Consider the following 23,023-nt stretch of genomic DNA (forward strand, 5'->3'; position numbering starts at 1 on the left):
TTAGAAGTTCCAGTATTTATTTAACTGTGTTCATATGTCTCCAATTGATTTTTCACCGGTGTTTTTATTATTTTGTTTGGTATTACATTGTTTTTATGATATGTAGAGTAAAATTAATGTTTTTCAATGAAGGTATCATGCCTAGTCCTGAATAAATATCAATTTGAATATTCTCGGTCGAGAAAATAACCTTTTTGAAAAAAATAAGAATTCTCCGATTTCACTCAAATATAATTTGATTCAGTGATTGAATATAAACATGATGAAGTTCAAGTAACACTGTTAAAACCATTCAAATCAGGCAACCAATTTGGACTACGCTAACGTTTCGGCAATAGATTTAGACTTTATCCAGTCAAATTCATTTGGTCGAATACAGATAATTTATTTGGATGAAGAGAATATTGGAAATCAACGCAAATCATTGAATGAACTTGACTCGATAAAGACTAAATATATAGGCGAAACGTTGGCGTAGTACAAACTGGTCGCCTGATTTACCTAAATGCTCCCAATCTGGTAATTTGAACTTCATCATGTTAGAAAAATATTCCTCATGAATATTTCTGAAAAATCTGAAGAAAATTCTCCTTTAAATTTCATCTTCTGAATTGTTAATAATTCTCCCATAACAAATAATAAAGAAAATATTCTATGATTTAAAGTCACCATCTTCTATTTTCCAATGGAAATTCGATGACGAATTAGAAATATTCTCAATACTATTTGTAGACTCGTGTTATGAGCATTAATTCAACAATACAGTTTTTTGAAACATAGCATTTGATAGAAACGATGTAATTAATTAGATGGATATCAAACATTATACAGATAGGTCATTAAAACACTGAATTACGGTATGAAAATCAATCGGCCTCAATCAAAATGCAACTCCAGTTAATCGTCAATCAATTAATTAATGTCTATAAATGTTCTTGATTACGATAACAAAAAACGATCACTTTCCCGTTCATTTCATTAGCTAATGATTTTACCTGATTAAATATTTGAATTGATACAAAAAGTAAGTACCTAGCAACAATGACGAACAATAATATATGATGAAAACACATTAGGTTCCTACCTACGTTTCGATGAATGTAAATTTATTTTCGAGCAAACTTTTATTTGGTATTTCCCATTGTTCCTCTGTATATTTGTATTTTATGTGAATAAAATTCGCATCTTCCATCAATAGACATGAATATATGACATGTAATTTCAAATTTTAGTTCCTAATCATTTCTAATCATCATTTAATTTCATCGCAAGAATTATTTTTAAGTAATTCTATCAACATCATACTTCGTCTCATATATGGTATAGTTTAACAATTCTGCTTATTCTATGTTTTTGCGATTTGTTTCTTATTACTGTACAATATCAAAACTTCTTCAAACTTTGCTAGGACATTTCATTCTTCTATAATGTATCACATCTGTGAAATCTTAATAGGTACCGATTTTAGAAGTCGCCAGCAAGCATTTATCAGTTTATTATATTGTCTCATTATTTCTATCTCCTTCCTATTTTTATTATTTCTACTTCCTTGAATCATTCAAATAGGCTTCCAAAAATATAACTTTTAAACTTCAGTTTACCAATCCTCTATCTTTCATGTTTTATTCAAATACCCAAACTCAAAATCTTTTATTCTGAATTTTTTCATTTCGGTAACCAGTTTCACTAATCTTTCAAAATCTCCTTTATTTTCAGACCCAAGGACTACCTATGTTGTCGAAGAAACAGAGGGAAAGCGCACCTATATTTCTATTCATCAAAGATGATGCTCTAGGAGTAATGGAGAGAGAAGGAGATAGATCAAAGAAGTATGCTACAAGTTAAATATATGTTCCTAGGTAGGTCGGTTTTAAAAATCACTCCAAAACTACTGTGGTTTCAACCTTCAAATTTTCAGGTTGAAAGGGTCGGAATATGAAGATTGATTTCATATGTCTTCCAATTATTCCAGACAACAAACTTGTAATCGACGATACTGGCTGGATTCCGCTTTAGAGCAGAGATACTTGCTGGTTAGTGTACCATTCAAGAATGATGTTATTATATTTTTCTGTCTTCAATATTCCACTAAAAACAGCGAAATAATAATCGAATAATAAGAATGAAACATCTAAACAGTTACGTTTTGAACCTAATCAAATAACCCTAAAAAATTGAAAACCTTGGCCCTTTTAGCTGTAGTAGAGAAAACTATTCAAATATGTTCTCTGGTTTTAAAGTTATGATAATGATACATTTGAAGCTTTGATCGCTGTATATCTACACTTTGAACACCATATAAATAGAGAAACAGCGTTGACCAAACCCTTCTCTCAGCTTTGGATATTAAGGGCATAAAGGTCTACAAAAATAATAGTAACATTTGAAATTAATCGGTTACAATTTTTCATATATTCGGGACAGAACTGCCTGGATCTCTATTCATAAATATAAGTAGGCTCGATTCAAGGTCAGCAAAAACATCCACCACGATTGACTTTGTGTTGGAACATCCATAAGCAGGGCCACCGCCAGATATTTTGGCGACCCGGCAAAATAAAATTTCGCCGCCCGGCTTTGCCTAAATTTATCTCAATTTTCTTTGGAGGAGCATCTGTTATTCCCCTGAGGCATCTTTTTAATTCATATGAAATCGTATTTTTTAATTTAAACAAATCTTGTCAAATTTATGAAAGTCCTGCATTGTTTAAAAGTACGACGCTCTTTAAGTCTATCGTGAAAAGACTACTTGAAGGTGTATTTTAGTACGCATTTGTATTTTCATAACTCTAGTAGTTGAGAGCACATATTTCAATAAAAAAATAATTTTCTGGTGAATTTATTATTTAACTACAAAGCTACTACACTTTACTACAAAGAGTGGAGTTTCGACTAAGAAAACTTTTTTGTGTGAAAAAATAAAAACTGACTGCGCCCCTAAAATTTGGCGCCCCGGAAAAATGTCCGGTTTGCCGATCCTGGCGGCAGCCCTGTCCTTATCCTTAAGTAACTTGTTATACTATCTAAGACCAATTGTAACTGGAAAAAGATATGGCGTATAAACCTTCTCTACTTCTGTGAAGATTAGACGAAAAAAAAATTATGTAGTAATAAGAAATAAAAAAATTCGAAAACTAGGAAGTGCCTTTCTCATTCTAACGGATCTTAATTCCACAAAATATCGAATAGAACAGCATCTAGTTCGTACGTGCGAGGTCAGAGGGTAACGCTTTGCGCATACATCCTCAACGCTTGGGGCGCGTACACCCCCAGGACAAAGAAGCACAGCATGCCATAAATAGATTTTTTTCAGGGCGAAATGTTCAGTCTCCCCCCATCCAATCGGCTGACGGAATAGGAGGAGTGGACTCCACCTTTTATTACATTCTACGATCCCATTGGCGCATTGGCTCGTTATGAAACACATGACTGTAGATAGAGGAAGTGATTAATTACGCCACGGTTCCCAAGCATTCAACAATGAGCCGTTACAAATGGTTGAAAATGTATTTTAAACGCCTGGCGAGCCTGATCGTGCCCCACGCTCAGGTATAAGTTTCATTTGCGGCCGGCACGATATCTTTTACCAGACAGGCACCAGCCACGCGGTTGGTGTTCTATTGTTGGACAAATTAGGGACCACGCTGAATACAAATCGATGAATGGGGCAGGATCGGGAACACGCAACCGGATTCTTATTGAATTATTCAGTTGGAGTCACGTGGAGAACAGGCTTTAGACTGCAGTGGCGGATTTACCTACCGGCAGGCTGATTAGGCTCCAGCCTGTCAAAAATATTATGTTTTGTCTTGATTAATTATAGAATTTTTTCTTCACTGCACTGAGCAACTATTCAGGGCCGCCGCCAGGACCGGCAAACCGGACATTTGACCAGGGCGCCAAATTTAAGGGACGCAACGTCAGTTTCATACTATAGTTATGAAAATAGAAATAGGTACTAAAATGCTCTTTCAAGAACTACGTCGTCTTTCTACTATGGACTTCTAGAGCGTCGAATTTTTAAACATTCAGTTTTTTTATGAAATAGACAAAACGTCCTTTGATAACTTTGACAAGGTGAATATAAGTTGAAAAATACGATTTCCTATTAAATTGAAAAGATGCCTGAGAGGAATAACCGGGGCTCCTTCAAAGAAAATTCAGATGAATAAGGCAAAGCAGGGCGGCGAAATTTATTTTGCCGGGGCGCCAAAATGTTTGGCAGCGGCCCTGCAAATATTAACCTATCTGGCTATTTAAATCGTATAAAATGAATATGGGCTCATAACGTGAATTCTTAGTAAGTACCTAGATACTCAGCGTATACAATTTATTGTTCTCCAAATTGGCGCATAAATAAACAACCACTCAAGACCTTCTAATTTTTTTTTTTTTGTTGGAATTTTCATTGACTTTTCTGTGATTTCGATGACGGGATCAACACAAAATTTTGCATTAAGATTGAAATTGTTAATTTCTATTTACTTGCAAATCTCTCAACTAAATGGGATCTGTTGTTATTCAAATATTATATTTTTGTCTGCTTGAATGATGTGATCTGCTTGAAAAAAATTTACTCAATATCGATACACACAGTTTTAACTTCGTTGGCATTTTGCTCTCTAAAGTTCTGGGTTATTTATTAGTCTTGAATTTTCTATGGTTGTTGCTCTTTATCCAAATGCATTTATTTCAATCTTGTCCGCGGCAATCGATATCTAAACCTCCCCTATGAAAATAAAAAGTTTTTAGGTCTTTCCGCTCGAGAATTATCGTTTTTACGAACGGCCGAACGGACCGAATCGAATTATTTCTAGAAATTCAAAGAATTTCTAAACAACATTTCTAATGCAAACGTTACGTAAAAGCATAGTTAAATACATCACACAACTATTAACCGGGACTTGGCCTCTCTACCTCCACCTCCATTCTGGTAGTGAGCTGTGAGGCCGAGAGTGAGGCTACTTAAACTGAGCTTCCATGTCATCGATTCTAAGTTGATATGAAGGTACCGAAGGAAAATCAAAAAGTTAGGCAAGAATAAGGAGGTTTTTTTGACCACGTTCTTGGTCACTTGGGAAACGTCAATTACTAGCCCTCAACCTTGTTGGAATGTTTACAACATTGCTTCAACCCCGCCTATATTTATGTTTGTAACACTGATCTTGGTACGATGTTCTATGCTCTGGACTATTCTATAGTTAAGTCTTAAGCAACGCTCATATTGATGTATATAGTTAAGATGAATAAAGTTCGTTACAGTTAAGCGTCATATTTAATAATTCTAAAACGTACCCATCCACCTACAAAAATTATCGAGAAGAAGAAACCAAGGAGGAAACACTGGCGGGATATTTTCATTTCTTTTACTTTGGAACTTCAATATTGCAAGATTCTAAAAGTAACAGAATCTCAGTAAGGACATGCACCACTTCCTCACTGGTTTGAGGTTTCTTTACAACCTGCCTCTGGTATAGTAAATCCACCTATACAAAAATGATCGAGAAGAAGAAACCAAAGAGAAAACACTGGCGGGATATTTTCATTTCTTTTGCTTTGGAACTTCAATATTGCAAGATTCGAAAAGTAACAGGATCTCAGTAAGGACATGCAGCACTTCCTCACTGGTTTGAGGTTTCTTTACAAGGTAGGTACATACCTACTTCCGCTTCAATAAAACCTGATGAGAATAGTTCAATCAGAAACTGAAGGTACAGATTCTGTGGGAAGAAGCTCCTTCTCATCTGATGACAGAATATCTCGCTTTTGCAAGCCTAAAGTAAAGAATTCTTCAGACGAGAAACTTGTAGGAAAAAGCTTTTTTAAATAGCTTGAAGCTTTTTTGGATGTTTCTGTTATTTATTAAAACATTGGAACTGAAAGGCAAGCTATGTAATCAACCTATCTACTCTGGTATTCGACCAAGGAAATTCGAATATAATTACATACATACATATAATACAATATGTTCTTTGCGGTAAAGTTCGAGCGCGGTGCATAGCTACCTTTTCGGTAACAGAATTATTGTAGAAAAAAAAAATAGCTTTCTAGAGGCTGCCAATATAAACTAGCACATATTCTAGAATACAAAGTGAAATATTCTAGATTTTTCCAAAATGTAAGGTTTAAGTTTTTTTTATATCTTTTTCGATTTTTATATTAATAGCCAATTTCATCCCAACTGGAAGGAGGCAGTTGAACCATATTTCGTGAGTGAAAACTCATTTTTTTCTCAGAAAAGGTATTGAAAAGTTAGAGGAGCGTTGGTGCATGTAGGTACCACTCTTAGAGGTGACTATGTTGACGAATAAAGTCGAATTTTTGAGAAAAAATGCGTTTTTACTCTTTAGGCGCAGGACTTATTGAGTGAACTGATAATAATTGATACTCTTATATTGAATTTGAAACGCTCCTCATGTAGGCGACAACGCTTGCTATTTTATAAAAATGAAAAAGTTGAACAAATTGAAGTACATCCATCTATTATTTAATAACTTTTGACCTTCGGTACACTCGGAAGCAAAACGCTGCCTCTACGGTCTATGATCCGCACGTCCCTGCTTACAACACGATTTAATACCTATGTAACAGGAGATGTACGATCTTGACGTGCCCGACAGGAGCCTTCCTCAATGTTACGCTGAAGAAGATGATGATATAACAAAACCGTAAGTGTCGACTGTCGATCTATTTTGGCCAAGTTAACGGTTGGGTGCAAAGTCATGGTGAACAAGTAGTGGGAGAGTGGAACGTGATAGTTCCATACTTGGTCATATTGGATGATACCTGTTTGTTTACATTTCGAATTCGCCGACTATCCTATTCTCTGATCGTTTATTGTAAGAAACTGACTCCGGTAGAAATTGGTCCGTTGAATGAGGGTTTTTAATTGAAAAATAAAAAACCTTCAAAATCGTTATTAGGTACAGGAAATTTTGAAAACCATGAAATGTTTACGGTTTGCATTTTGAAATGCGTGAGCCTACCAATGATTTGCTCGAAAATTATGGGAGCTACTTGTATCAATTTCCCAACTAAAATCGGTTGCTATATCACATTTATCCTTTTAGCTCGAGCGCACAATACCTGGAGGTACATACAAGAGTTTTAAATGCGACAAATCAAGGTAAATGAAATTAAAAAACTTATTTCTAGGGTCTAAACAAATTGGGACATTCCTCAGATGATAATAAATTAAAACATCCTCGAAATAAATTTTGGGCGATCGTAAATTGAAGTTGCTTGAGAAAGCGGTATAGTTGAATCTATCAGAAGACACTGCCTTCTGCCCTACTTTGTCTCAACATTTTCCATGAGAAAACGCTTTTTGGAGCTGTTAAAGTGAAAAAAGTGGAGTGAAACTCCACTCCCAAGAGACCTCCACTAGTGGAGAAAGCACCGGAAGAAGATGTGACATTGGATGAAACATGGATTTACCACTACCATTCTGAGTAAAAAAAAAAGTCAGCTGAATGTAAAGCAGTAGGTGAAAGGCGTCTAATAAACGATCAAAATCTCAAATATCAGCTGGCAAGGTTATGGCATCCGAATTTTGAGACTTATATTGATTATCATGACAGAGGTAGGAAATATCAACAGTGAATTTAATCCAACGTTATTGAATCGATTGAGTAAGAAAAAACGTCCTCAAATACACAAGAAAAAGTTTTCTTCCGCCAATACAATACAAATGGCATATGAAAACAATGGTCGAATTGAACAAATTGCACTTCCAACCGCTTGACTACCTAGCTTATTCTTCAGATCAGCCTTTCAGTTTTTACCGGATTTTTGCAGACCTCAAAATAATGCTCCATTGGAAATAAACTTGGCTCTAATGAAGAAATGATTGCCAAGGTTGAAGCCAATTTCGGAAGCAAAGTCGGATCTAAAGAGATAAGGAGATAAAGTCAAATTTTTGAAAGAAAAATTAACTTGTTGAGAGTGTAGTGTTAATAATGAATAAGTATTCAGTCTCTGCTAGATTTTTTGTAACATAAAAGATTTTCCAATAGGAATTTGAATCGTTTGTGCTCAGCAGATTATGCCATTAAATCAAAAAGAGAGAGTTCATCAAAATCAGTTCTCATTCAATATTACTGAGTGCTGGGCTGTACTTGGTACTACTTTCAAATTTGTCTACAATACAACGAGAAGTGAGTCGATTAACTGAATAAAGTCGTACATCAATTCACGCATTATTCTTGAATTTCTCTCAATATTCACTAAAGTACTGATTCTAATAAAATAATTTTACAATTTCCGAACGTTGTTGATGTTTATCTTTTTAAAATTAAGAAGCATAACTTTCTGATATCAACTGAAATGAGAAACTTCCCACAGAGCTGATAATTAGAAGAATATTCTGTTGTTAGTTGAAAAAGTATATATAAATGGCTGGTTTTTATGTTATGGAGGCGCGGCTGAAATGGGAATGGAAATCGGAAATGATGAATGATGTTCTCCAAATTTCATTTTGACAATATCGATAAACTATCATTAGGATGGAAGATCTTAATATTTATCCTAGCAAAAAAAAGAAAGAAATTTTCAATAATTCAAAAGTTGATCACGCAACCACCAAGTGACTGCCAGAACAGTATTTACACATAGAAGAGAACAAAGGCATTATTTAAAATTTTCTAATATTTTAGGAAATATGTTATTCAAATGAACTGCTAGCTCTCTGTTAGGATGGGTATTTCTTTTCACAACTATATATGTGCTTAAAAATATGAAGTTGAATTGATATTGTCTCTCAATAGGTGGCATCTCACGTTCTTCATAATAAGAGAACATAAAACCGTCTTCTGTGAAATTTGTAGAGTCCTCCATTACATAGGTTCATACATTCCGATTAGCGAACACATCAATGCAATGAGAAGAACGAATCAATAAGTCAGCATCCGAATGAAACGCGATAACGTCAATGGAGTAGAAACAATCTGATACTTTTCTCCATTGAAAAGTCTCATTAGTAAACTCACACACAATGACTAACTCGAATCGACAATACCGAACACCCACTGGAAAAACCAATTCGGAAACAAAAACAAATTTACATTTTCATCCAAATCTGAATCACAAAACGAATTCATTAACAATTTAACTTTGTTCAACAAAGCTTATTGACATTCTCATATGCCGTAAAATTTTATAGGACGTGTTCCGAAACAAAAGGAAATTTAGTATGCTGTGAAAATGCAACAATTCAGAGCACCTACACACCCGCCAATCTGGAGATAGGAAGCCATAATAAACTTGGATAACTTCCAGTGGAGTCCTTATTGTCACCGTCTTAGACAGGAAGATTACTTATTTGAGTGGAATTGATGGGAGCCATGAATCCTGAAGATGGTGTAGATGAAAGATTGGAATAAATTTATGATATCATAATTTTCAGGTTAAATATTCGTTTTTGATTCCACGCACGATAACTATCAAAAATCGAAAATTCTTGGTAAGGAATCTTTCATTAAAAAACAAAATTGAAACCCATTTGACTTACTGTGGTATGAAAACAACTTGTTCAGAAAAGTGGAGGTTGAGGCCTCTGAAATTCATGAATTGGTAGCAAATAATTTTTGAGAACTGACTCCCCTAAAGCTATATAATTCAAATTATCTATAGGCGAAGGTTTTTCCAATAATAGGCTTCTTCAGAGTAATAAACATAGATAAATGGAGCATTTGTCATTTTAAGTAAGCAAATTTTGTCCAACCATGAACTATCAAATTTGACACGAAGCGCGCATAAATGAAAACATATCAGTGATACGATATTTCACTCAATTCGCGAGATTCTCCACAAAAAATGTACTTCTTATGTAAATCAACATTTCATATTAACTCAAAATATATTGAAATAAATGCCTAAATATATCAGAAATTCAAAAACCAAACTCCAACAGGGCAAACGACGTGAAACAACCGATGATACTAGGAGAGCAAAAGTTGCCAAACCTTGGATTTCAGCATGTAGATACAGAAAATAATAAATATTCGGCTTATTATAAATTCGACAATTAGGAAAATGATCGGATTCTAAATGTTCAAATTTACATATTTAATCGGGAATCACTCAAATAAATATATTTCATTCAATATAATATACATTCATAACGATATAGTAAAATTGTGGATTTGAAAATATATCACAATCTGAGAACGTAAAACTATGTTGGGGACATGTAAAAATGCGTGTACTTCATCAATTTATATTCATTATGGAGGCTTTATTCTGAATAGCTCGCTATCTGGGTATCTGGCACTTTAGAAGTTGTCATCCATTCCCATTGAATAATTAAAAACTACCCATTAATAAAAATGAAATCATGCACTGAAATTGTTGAAATTCGCTAGAAAGGTGGTGAAAATTTGTAGTCTCAGTTCTCAAAACTAAAGTAGTTTTGGCCCATCGTGAAGTAACATCTTGGCCAGCAAAAGTGAAACTGGAGGAAAAATTTGAGCTGGGCCAACTTAGTGATGTGAAGAATCAAGACTGTGAGCGTTGTTAAAGAGCAACTGAGAATTTTACTGATGTAGCTCGTATAGTATTGACGAAAGCCCAGGTTTGTCGATTGAATCATCAAAATTCATCGGAACACTTTCATATTTTACATTTCAAGCTGATAATGCAGTTGAAAATCGTCGAAAAAATAAAAATGTTCCTATACATCTCTTAAGAAGAAGAATATTATGGCTACGTAACCTGAGAGAATGGTAGTAAGGATGTATTCAACGAACTTTTCAGAACAGCAGTGTCCAAAACTGAATGATTGCTAACCTTCGATAACCTTAAATAAATAATAATACATAAGAAATTGAAAATCAAAAACATTCAAATCTATAATCCGTCCAGATATCAGTTGAGGAAAAAAATCTTAATACTAAATGACAACACAAAAACAACACTTTACTTAAAATGAAACTGCAAGATTAATTCTCTTATTCACAATAAATAATAATAAATGAAAAAAATTATGGAGAATTCAAGCAGAAACAACGAAGCAGAAGACATTGAATTTAAGTATGCAAATGCAACGCTGACATAGTGAATAATATACAGTAGTAAAGCTTGTGTGTGAGAAAGAGAAATCTTGATCTGAAACGAAAACACAATGAAATAGCCTGAAAATATTCCAATGGATCAGGCTAATAATGAAATTAATTCATGAGTAATAAGCACTAAGATAATTCCACAGAATGAACAAACCACAAAAACTCTCACTAACAACGAAACTGCAAGATCTATATACCTTAAAAAAATAACAGAAATAATGAAGAATGCAAAAACGAAGAGTGGAACTCTATCGCACTCTATGAAAAACCACAAAAACTTTTTCTAACAACGAATCTGCAAGATTCATATACCTAAAAAAAAATAACAAAAATAATGAGGAACTTAGAAACGAAAAGTGGAACACAAGATCTCGAACTCTAGCATGTATTTTCAACAAAGACATAGTGAATAATGGACAATAGTGAATGTTACGTTTGAGGAAGATGAATCTTGATATAAAACGAAAGCGCAATAAGGCGAACAGAGAAATTATAGAATAAAAATCTAGCATCTAGACAATTCCACTGAATGAAAATTGCGCGAACACTTACAACTTACAACGAAATTGAAAGACTTATACACATATTAGAAAATGACAAAAATAATGATGAATCCAAAAACCTGAGTACCTACAATACTTCGAAATATAGATTGTAAATTCAACGAACAATTCAGTGAAAATGGAATTTGCCTTACTGATGAAACCACAAGATCATTCTATATTCACCACTCCAAACATTTTCTATTCAACATAAGGTATTAATTTTTTTGTTTGTTTTTTCCTGAAATAATTTCATATAGGTTATTGCAGTACCCTGCAGTATTCTCTAAATTTTTGGGAACGGCTTCAAAAGCTTGGTGCTCCGGAACATACAATTATTATCATTTAACTCCGGAACCTTATTGCGTTAAAAGCAACAATTACGAATTAAATGCAGTATGCCGTTGAAAAAATTGCCGCGTTTCGACGTCAGGTCCAGAAGTCAGTAGCCTTCATCAATCTCATACTTCCGTATTTGCCCAAGGGCCGAAGCAACACATCATTTATATAAATTCGGGATTCAAACAGACTGCAGGGTCTGTAATAAACCGGCAACAAACCGAAATATCATCATTAGGGGCAAATTATGCTGATAAATAGGTTCGCGAATTTCTCAGAATTTTAATACCCATGAATTCCGAAAACACGCCCCGCACAGCACATTTTCGGCTAGGATTATAGGATTACCCCCTGTAATATTCGATTTGGACGGATGGATAACATGAATTATAGAGGCCGCTTGTTTGAAATGAAAAATGGAGATTAAATTATATACACAAAACTTTCAATGAAATTCGAAATCGATAAATTCGGCGGCAAATGCAATTTTCAACGAAGATTTTTAGGATATTTTTTTACGTGGGTCGAATGATGAGTATTTTTTACTTCGAAATTATAGAGCGGTGACCGATTTGAAATCGATCACTTATTTATTTATTTTTTGTAGAACAAAAGCTTCGGCGCACGTTCCTTTAGTTTTCTCTTCAATTTATAATGAAAGCTCGACTGCCAATCAGAATTCAGATCAGCTAAGGAAAATTAGAAAATATTCAAAAACATGATATACCATGATACTTAAATTTAACTGCAAAGTTACTTAAGTTGGTATATTCAGTAAGTTTTTGAACTATAAGACACTGATGAAGAAAAATTGTATTTAAAACACAAAGATTCCGAAACGTACGTCTATCTTTATGTTTAGTCAATCAATTTATTAACCGTTTACTCAATTTGTATAGTTTTGAATATAAAGATAAATCATATTATGGAGGTTCTGGCACAATGTTGTCATAATTTTTCATAATTATATTGAATTATCTTCAACCTTTAAAATCTATTTTATGAATGCCTTTCCTCTACACAATGAACAGATTTTTCTTCAGAATTGATATAGCTGTCCTCTATACATATGTGGATTCAAAAACCTTCAGTAATGTAGTATTCATTGTGATCCATTTTAATCATTCACTCAAGTGTTTTTTGCTATGAATAATATTATCGAATATACAATTTGTTTTTAATTTTTCATTTCAGATAGAATTAGTTGAATGACGGAAAGGGGACAGCTACTGTATAAGAAAATTTTGATCAAATTCTCAAGAAAATTCATTTAACAATTATCGTCGAAAGAGACCAGCTCTGTTAAAAACCAAAGTCATTGTATAAAAATATTTTGATCAAATTCTCAAGAAAATTCGTTTAAACATTATCGCACTTCTCTGATGTAAGAGATCAACTAACACAGCTCTAGTTGTTGTTATCAAAAAAATAGCAGAACGTCTTGATAAAGTGACAGGTTAAATGAAATCGAGCTTAGTTTGTGTGATCTATCAAGAGTTTTCGATAATGTTTCTCATGACATTCTTCTTACTGAACTAGAATAATATGGCGTTCGGGGTCCACCACTCGAATTGATTGCTTCATTTATGGAAGGAAGGCAGCAACAAGTTCAACTCAGACATAAATTGAAAACTTGGACGATGATATACAAAGAGGTACCTCAGGGATCCATCTTAAGACCATTACTCTTCATCATATACATAAACGACCTTCCAGACAATATAACATGCGACTATGCTCGTAACTATGCAGATGACACAATTCTTTTGATATACCGTAAAAAACAGTTAAAACAAAACCTGAAAGAATACTTGAAGAAGCTGGAAGATGGCTCGATTCCAACGGTCTTTATTTAAACAAAGAAATATCAAATATCTTGAGAATAGGTGCGAAAACTGGATCAAATAATCGAGAGTGCGACAGTTCTTGGTATACAAATCTAGGAAAACCTCAAGTTTAATGTTCATATAGAAGTTCTCACTAAAATATTGACATCCTATTCCTATACAGACTGAAAAAATTGACTAATGAAGTTTTCCTCATAAATTCCTACCATGCAGTGTTCCACAGTTCTATGTCCTGTGGTATACTCATTTGGGGTGAAGCATCGGAAGAAAAATCAGTTTTTCTGAAGCAAAAGAGCAATAAGAACTTTGGCTGGGATTGGTAACACCGCATCATGCAGAGAATACTTTGTAAAATACAATATCCTCACCTTTTATGCCCAATTCATCTTCAGCTTCATGTTCATGGAAACAGGCACAAATACATCAAAAGTGGCGAATTTCATCAGTATGCCATACGTAAAAGACCAGTTATTTGCGTACCATAACATAGAATGAAGCTAGGACAGAAAGCCACGCATTATTTAGTCATCAAAATATATAACCATCTCCTATGGGAAATTAAACTATGCCATTCACATAAAAGACGTCTCAAACTTGGACTGATTTCCTGATGTTATTACTCTGTTGTTGTCAGATAGGTTGAAGTAAATTTTTGAAATAATATTGATATTCTGGTTTTATGTATTTTAATTTTATTGACTATTACCTACCTAATAATTACCGCATGTTTTATAATAATTTGTGAAATGAATTTGATTTGATTTGAAATATCAGAAATCGAACGCAGCTACAGTTTTTTCGAGGTTTTTCATTGATCACTATACTCTCGGTCGAATTTTTTCTAGACTGAAGAAGAGAAATCCAAGCAGCTCATTACAATATCATTCAACTTACATATGCCACTTATATGGCAAATTAGTCATTTCAGTTTCATATGAATAAAATATTTCTCTAATTCTGTGGTTATTCCGTTCATTCTTCCACATCTTGTAGAACAAAATCGTGCGAGAATATATCAGAAACGCACAGTTTTTATGGTTATATTTTATTATTCTATGTTGGCACTCCGAACTTTCCGCTACGGCTTTATCTGTCAATTCATCAAATTGCCTTAAAGAAATCAGTTCTGCCAACCAACATTTTTCAATGCAAAAATCCCTGAATTATATTTATGGAAATATTTCATTAATTTCAATGAAAATGCAATGAATTAGAGAAAATAATGTATAATACTCGTACAGAAGGCTCATTCTACCACTCGTTCATTCCAAAACTCGCCACTTCGTGGCTCGTTTTTGAATTTTGAACTCGTGGAAGAATATCAATGCCTTCTGCACTTGTATTATAAATAACTATTATCACATCGTGACAAAATGGCGAATGCGTCGGTTTCAAATTAGTTTCGGAGAATTATCCGAAACATTGATATTGAGCTATAGCAGAGACCATCCTGGTATCGTACTCAACAACTTAACGAAAATTCAATATGATCAGCTTGATTAGGTAGAAACTAATAAATGATAAACCGAAGAAGAAGAAATAAGATCCAGTATCACGTAGGAAAATTGCACATAGATATAGTAATTTCAAATAAGATGAAAAATTGAGTGTTGATTGCTTCATCAGAAACAAATAAATTTGAGGAAGATTGAGGAAAATGATGGAAAAAAGCCAATATTTGAGTGACAAATTCTTCTTGTATATACAGGGTGATTCTCCGCGATGGCCTATTCGACGTTTATGGAAAACAAAGTTTGTTCTGATAATTTGCATATCGTTGTTTGAGATGATGATCTCAATTTTTATTTTTTTAGTCAATTCTACGTGTAGAAAGAGAAAATAATATTATATAAGAATATAATAAGAAACGATGCGGAAATTAAGTGAAAAAGGACCAATACCATCAAAATCCAAGAAGGCTGGTCTCTTCAAAAGTCGTCACTGTCAATGCCCCAATACAGCCTCATTAAGTATCGACAGTTGAGGGGGACCTCATATGGCTGTATTTTCTTGTCTAGGTCGGGTATTTTTCGTAGAATCCCTCTAGAACTGGATCGAGCGGGTAGAAAGGAAATGGGATAATAGGTTTGTGTGTAAGTCTGTCGGCTGCGAAAGATTCGGCCGCTCTGAAGCCCCTCGTACCGCCATCGGCAACGCTGCTCGAATCCAGGGTCATAAAGTGGTATACTGCCGTTTAATAGTTTCCATTTCCACCTGAACTCGCAATTGGGATGAGCGTTCCCGACAGCCCCTCCATCGACATATTATCCTTCTACAATCCACTTTTCGTGATGGTGCCTTTTCGGATTCTTATACTCTACTACGTTGATGGTTTCAATTAAGAGGGCACACCACCACGTGCAACTGATCAGTTCAAAACGAAATTAGAGTTATTTCTTTTTGAAAATCACAAATTTTCATGGAGTTCTCATAATGTTCATGTTCATGTTCCTTGAACAATAATCTACATGAAAAAAAGTTAATATTTTTAATTTGCGATTAAAAAAAGTCGGGAAAAAAAATTACCAAAAACCATTACAAAATATAATTTCGTGAAAGTCGAAGTACTGAGTGTTTTTTTTAGAGCTATAGAACTTTAAATTGCAATAAAACAACGATGGATCATTCAATTGACATGAATTTTATTTATCCGCAAGATGATCTTGTGGCATTACATTTCAAATATGATTTCTGGCATATGACCGCCAAGGCTGGCTCGGATGTAGTCCAATCTGGACGTCCAATTTTCGATGACTTTTTCCAACATTTGTGGTCGTACATCGCCAATAACACGGCGAATGTTGTCTTCCAAATGGTCAAGGGTTTGTGGCTTCTCCGCATAGACCAATGACTCTACATAGCCCCATAGAAAGTAGTCTAACGGTGTTAAATCACAAGATCTTGGAGGCCAATTCACAGGTCCAAAACGTGAAATTAGGCGGTCACTAAACGTGCCTTTCAATAAATCGATTGTGGCACGAGCTGTGTGACATGTTGCGCCGTCTTGTTGGAACCACAGCTCCTGGACATCATGGTTGTTCAATTCAGGAATGAAAAAGTTAGTAACCATGGCTCTATACTGATCACCATTGACTGTAACGTTCTGGCCATCATCGTTTTTGAAGAAATACGGACCAATGATTCCACCAGCCCATAAAGCGCACCAAACAGTCAGTTTTTCTGGATGTAACGGTGTTTCGACATACACTTGAGGATTAGCTTCACTCCAAATGCGGCAGTTCTGTTTGTTGATCTAGCCATTCAACCAGAAGTGCGCTTCAACGCTAAACAAAATAAAATGGACGTAGTGCGCGATACGTATTCCGCACAGAACCATTATTTTCGAAATAAAATTGCATTATTTGCAAGCGTTGTTCAGGCGTGAGTCTATTAATGATCAATTGCCAAACCAAACTGAGAATAAATTACTTGACAGCTGTTGAATCGGTCGCCATCTCGAACAGTAATGCCAACTCAAAGTTATATACCTCGAAAAAAAAACACCCGTTACAGAGCTTCCTTCTACTTATTATCTTCAAAAATGAAAGAAGATGAAGTGTAGTGTGTACAACTTCGTATATTGTACAAAGTTTGTTTATCCTAGGAGCACCAGAGGGGAAATGAATGGGTACCAAGTTTTGACTGATACGCGGAAAACAACGTGGTGGTAATCCCTCTTTAGATTTTTACACATTGTAGGAGATGTACAAGGGACAGAAAACTATTGATACAGGGTGATTCACCGGGATGGCCTATTAGACGTTTATGGAAAACTAATCATAATTTTGAGCAGAAAATTTACATATTGGGGTTTGAGACAATATCTTTTTCCCTAAAATATTTTCACATCTCTACAAACTCCGGTTATACCGCATTTTTGCCGAAATATTCAAAAAAATGTGAGTCCTCATCGTAACCATTTTTTTCATAAGAATCCCATTAACTCATGATCCGTTAAGTTTTCACCCAAAGTATGGCATATTGCCGAAATTGTCATCGTAGAAGCTATCTAATGATGCTATAATATACTGGGTTTTCCATTTGAAATAAGGAAGTAGTAGTCTCTTTCCGGTATAACCGGAAATTGTAGAGATCTGAATATATTTTAAGGAGAAAAATAAATGTCTCATACCCCAATATGCAAATTGTCTGCTCAAAATTATGATTAGTTTTCCAGAAACGTCTAACAGGAAATCCCGGTGAATCACCCTGTATATATTGCATCGATATCTTCTGACACTATCGTAATGTATCGATATATAGTCCATTCCATCATAAACTGGACACATCGAAAATTCAAGTTTTAACTTCAAAATTCGTATTTCATTGGCCATTTTCTTGGACTAACACATATATAGAAGTAGCGTAGATGACAGTGGGTGAATCATTTAGGCTTATGAATAATACCTCGTTTTCGGAGCATAAGTGAGATACAGGGTGTCAAAAGTCAATTTTGAGCAATATTCTATTGAGTGTGGTCAGTTATGTATAACCTTCCAAGTTACGATTTCTGGTCAAACAAGAATATAATTGAGTGCTCAATTCAGAAAACGTGATGAACTCTTAGAAAAAAATTCAGAATGGCAGGAAACCTGCATGTTCGTGATCCTTTTTCTGTTTCCAAATTGAATTCTGTTTTTTTGAATGAACTCAATTCTCTAAGAATTCCTGGGAAAAAATTTTGTCATGAATCCAACGACAATTCATTTTTACTTGCCTGCAGAGAAAAAAAATTCAACCTTAATTTTTCAAATGTTTCATGATTGTAGTTTTTTTTTTATATATAACACAAATATGTTAACAGAATCGGAAAATATCAAACGGTTCCTTCATAAAAGCTTTCCAAATTTCACCTTCGGTCATCTTACATGATTAAAAAAAAATTATTGGACTATGAGGTACAAATTTTGAAATTGGTATGTCGAAATATTCCAGATGGTAATATCAAGTTATCACAAAAAAAGGTACAGTGTAATTTCAATGAATCTATATCGGGAATTGAGCCCTCTGCCTAGAGGTATTTATATCTGTGGAATGTAAATTTAATCAATTTAAAGATATTGATGGTTTTAATAAAATAATCGCTTCTGTTTACATACTCGTGTAAGGTATAAAAAAGTAACACAACAATCGTGAAACATTTCACCAGTTTCAGATGAATTTTTTTTTGCTGTACCTAGACATGTATGTAGAAAAAATTTTAGAAAAACTATTAGAAAATTGAGATCATTCAGAAAATGAAATTCAATTTGAAAACAAAAAAGAATATTGCAGGTTTTCCGCCATTCTGAAGTTTTTTCAGAATCTTCACCTTTTCTGAATTGATTATCCAAAAATACTCTGATGTGACCGGAAATTGCAACTGTAAAGGTTATAAATAATTGACCAAACTCAATAGAATATTACTCAGAAACGATGTTAAAAATATTCGCTTTTGCTTCGAAAAAATGGTATCTGTCATAAGGCAAAAATGCATCTTCCGGAGTCATCTACACGACTATATGTTTGTCCAGTTGATATTTCCGTTGCGATGCAAAATGATAATACGCGACGGAAAGTGATAATAGGGATGCCACGTAGCCTACAAATAACTCGTGTAACTCTCTACTCTCTACTTAACCTTGACCTTTAACATGACATTTGTGATGGAAATGAAATTATTCAAACATTATTGTTTCTTTCTAATGAGTATACCTAAAAGTTAATCAGAGAGAATAAAATACTCACAGTTTTGATTGAGTATACAAAAAAAAAATGTTTTATAATACTATAGATTAACGAAATACACAATTTTGCGAAACACATTGAAGACATGAAATGACAATCATTTCAATTGGGGAAGCAATAATGAGAGGTGTGACGGAAATAAAAACTAATAGCATAATTATTCTCGTTGTTCCTCAGTAAATTGTTATAATGTTTCCATTCGGAATTGAGATTATTTATTCAAACAAATTCTTGCATTAGAATCTATCGCAAATCTTTCAATAATAATAAATTTAACGAAGGCTAGTTTGTGCTCAGTAAAAAAATTTATTCAGGGTGTTCAAATGAAAGTTATTCAAAAAAATTGTGTACTTTATAATACCAATGTCAATGTCAATTACCAGGAGGCCAATCAAGTTAATATATTAATCATTCTCTTCTTTTCAATATATAAATGATTCGCTGTTAATTCTTACTGTCCCAGATCCTAGCCTTCAACTTCAATTATCTTAATTATATTCTGATGAAGTTTATACCAAATTTTATAATTCGAATTACATACATCGAAGTGAAATGGATCATTTTTCCAATTAAAATTATTTTGGAAAATGTATTATTTTCAAAATTTTTCACATTTTAAATTTGTTTTAAGATTCAGTACTCAAAATCATTTCGAAAAATTTCTATATCCGGGATTATCGGAAACTACAAATTCAACGTATACCACTATAAGGACACTATAGATTCATACACATGTGACCCTGAGTGAAAAAAAAAATTTAAACTGTTTTTTCTCAATAATTTTTATGGTATATATGATACTCATAAAAAATCTTAGAAATCAATCACCGTTTTAGAGATATAGAGAAGAGTTTATGTTCTTAAATGTCATCCTTCAAAGTGTTTTTCGAATACATTATTTTGATGGAACACCTTATATATACATTTTTTCAATTATTTCGAAATTTAATTAATTTTGTGTCTATTGTATAATTATAATCAAGTCATATATAGAATGTCCCATTCAACACATGCCAACTCTTCTCTGTATCTCTAAAACATTGATTAATTCCTATGATTTGTTATAAGATTCATATGAACCATGAAAATTACTGATACAATGTTTTGCAATTCGCGAAAAAAAAACCAAGATATAGCGAAATATGTATTTGAAACAGTCATCTTTCAGAAACGCCCTGTAACACGGGAACGAATCAAGATTTATATAATCTGCTTTCTGACATATTATTATTTCGGAAGAAGGAATCAAGCCGCCTTGAAGATTGTTTTTCTAAGTCTTTTGGTTCTCGAGATGCTTTCATTGAGCATCGAATTTGGGACACCCTATTCTCTAAGGATCAAACTATTATATTTTGTTAGAATGATTTGATTTATTATGTATCATAATTCATAACTGCTTATCACATAAAATAATATACAACAATATAATAATGACACTCGTATGATTTCGACTCAACTTTTCCTCAAACAAAGATGGAGTCATTCTAATATTAAGTTGAATGCACATCGCTGTTCAAACATGCAGACAACGAACTGAAGATCATCAAGATGTCAATCACTTTATATTCGTATTTAGTGAAAACGTAACAATTTCCGGCTTTATATTAACTATTCAGCATGTAACATACTCGGAAGTTGTCCACATTGTTTAGTTATCTCTCTATATGTGTGCAATGTACAAATACATCACGGAACTTCGAGTCTGATAATACAGTTGGTAACCTAAGTCAAACCGAATTGGATAATTTCGAATTATTATGTGAAGGGAGTGGACTTCGCGAATACTAATCATAACAAATAAAATGGGCATCTCCCTTACTAAACCATATATTAAGTAATTCTTCACATTCATTAATATTCAGAATCCGGATGGTACACGTGGGACAGACGACCTCGAGTCGTACTTTAAGTATGTGCCAGTCAAAGGTTGCGTTTTTTTTCATACATTAGTGATTTTTTTATTGGAATTGATTGTTCTTTTTATTAAAGCATGTGTAAGTAACCATTTAGAATTATTGGTTATACTGCTACTACATATTATCATAATGTAGCAAATGATGAATCAAGTTTACATGTAAAACGTTGCAAGAAAACCTGATTTGTCATTGCAATTTCGTTGATGAGAGCAGAGCTTACTGATAAAAACTATTGGCATACCTAATGACTATAAAACTTTTATACTCTTCAATTCGACCATAATAAATTTTGATTGGAAGTTCATGAATTTTTACAATTCAGGAAAATACCTAAAGGGCAAAAAATTAAACTTAAAATATTTCTGCCCGCCGCACACTGTCATTCATTTTTTGCATGAAGTTCGGAATTGGTTACTATATCTTATTAGAAATAGCAGGGCCGTCGCTAGGGGGTAGGCAGGGTTGGCGGTCGCCTAGGGCGGCATTTCAAGCTTGATCAACAAAAATTACATGTGTAGAAATTCAAAGTACCGAATGAGATATAATTCAGTTAGCAACAGGAAGGAATACCGACAAATCTAATTAACATAAAAACCATCAAAGATGCCGCATTATACATTATACTCATAAATATAAAGATATAGCGTGATCCCCTTATAGTGCTAAAAAAATACATGCACCCATCAGGCTTGTCGGTGTTCGCTTTATGTTGCCGAATTTTATTGCCACTTGGGGTTCTGGATTATTTTCTTTTCAATTCTCTAATCAAAATATTAATTCCTCAGAATGGAATGGAAAATATAAGAAAACAATTCCAACTGATCCTTTTCAAGAAATATAAGAAGTTTTATTATTTATTTATTTTATTATTTCATACCACATTCCATTTATCATAATATGCTTCATTCTTTTTATCAAATTATCTTGTGTTGGGCGTGGGCGCATTCGAATTAAATCCGATTGTTTTACTCGATAATCTTTTCAAACTTTTTCTAAAATCGAACTGAGCTAGGAACCTGACACTGCAGGGCCCACTCTAGAGGGGCCGCAAATAATGGAGGGGGCCATTATCTACTTTTTCTGAAAAAGTGAAAGAACTTTTTCTCCCAAATTGAATAAGGAATTCAAGATTTTCTCTTGGATTTCCCAGCCTCCAAACTGGACCACCCTGTATATTAGGAGACCGCTAGTATGTGCACGAACGCAATGAATAAAATAGAAGAAACAGAAATTTACCACTGATTCGAAAAATCAATTAGTGCTTCTAGTTCTGATTTATTGAATGCTCTATCTTGGATTTAAATTAAAAGACCACCTCGATGGTGGATATATTCATATTTTATTCATACCTCCATAAAATTCATATATTCGTATATCATACATATTTATCTCTTTTCGAATTGAAATCCTCAAAATGGATATTACTTTGCTTCTAATCATCCAGTCGACCTATTCAGAAATAAACCTGGATCTTCATATTCATCCAAACTGCTATAATATACTAACGTAAATGGAAGCCTATATTGGTAGGCTCTGAGATATTTTCCGGTTTTAGAAAGTTGCTCGGTTACCTGTCAATGGAACTATGGAGC

General features: G+C 33.8%; 2 protein-coding genes across 7 annotated transcripts in view; one reads left to right on the forward strand and one right to left on the reverse strand.

The window, feature by feature from the left end:
• The window catches only part of LOC123671307, a 174,972-nt gene that overhangs the window by 107,039 nt on the left and 44,910 nt on the right, over positions 1 to 23,023 (forward strand). For 2 of the 4 annotated variants that reach the window (XR_006746075.1, XM_045605060.1), the window contains one exon: positions 1,717 to 1,859. Coding sequence is in view for 3 of the 4 variants with exons in the window: in XM_045605060.1 (XP_045461016.1) it covers positions 1,717 to 1,845 (129 nt within the window). In the remaining variant the exon portion in view is untranslated. Of the gene's footprint in view, positions 1 to 1,716; positions 1,860 to 1,918; positions 2,137 to 23,023 lie in introns of those variants that run through there. The other 2 variants (XM_045605061.1, XM_045605062.1) reach the window with 2 other exon arrangements.
• The window catches only part of LOC123671306 (protein doublesex-like), a 190,077-nt gene that overhangs the window by 88,965 nt on the left and 78,089 nt on the right, over positions 1 to 23,023 (reverse strand). The gene's annotated exons all lie outside the window — the stretch shown is intronic.

The sequence above is a fragment of the Harmonia axyridis genome, chromosome 1 (genome assembly GCF_914767665.1).
Source record: "Harmonia axyridis chromosome 1, icHarAxyr1.1, whole genome shotgun sequence".
Taxonomy (NCBI): Eukaryota; Metazoa; Arthropoda; class Insecta; order Coleoptera; family Coccinellidae; genus Harmonia; species Harmonia axyridis.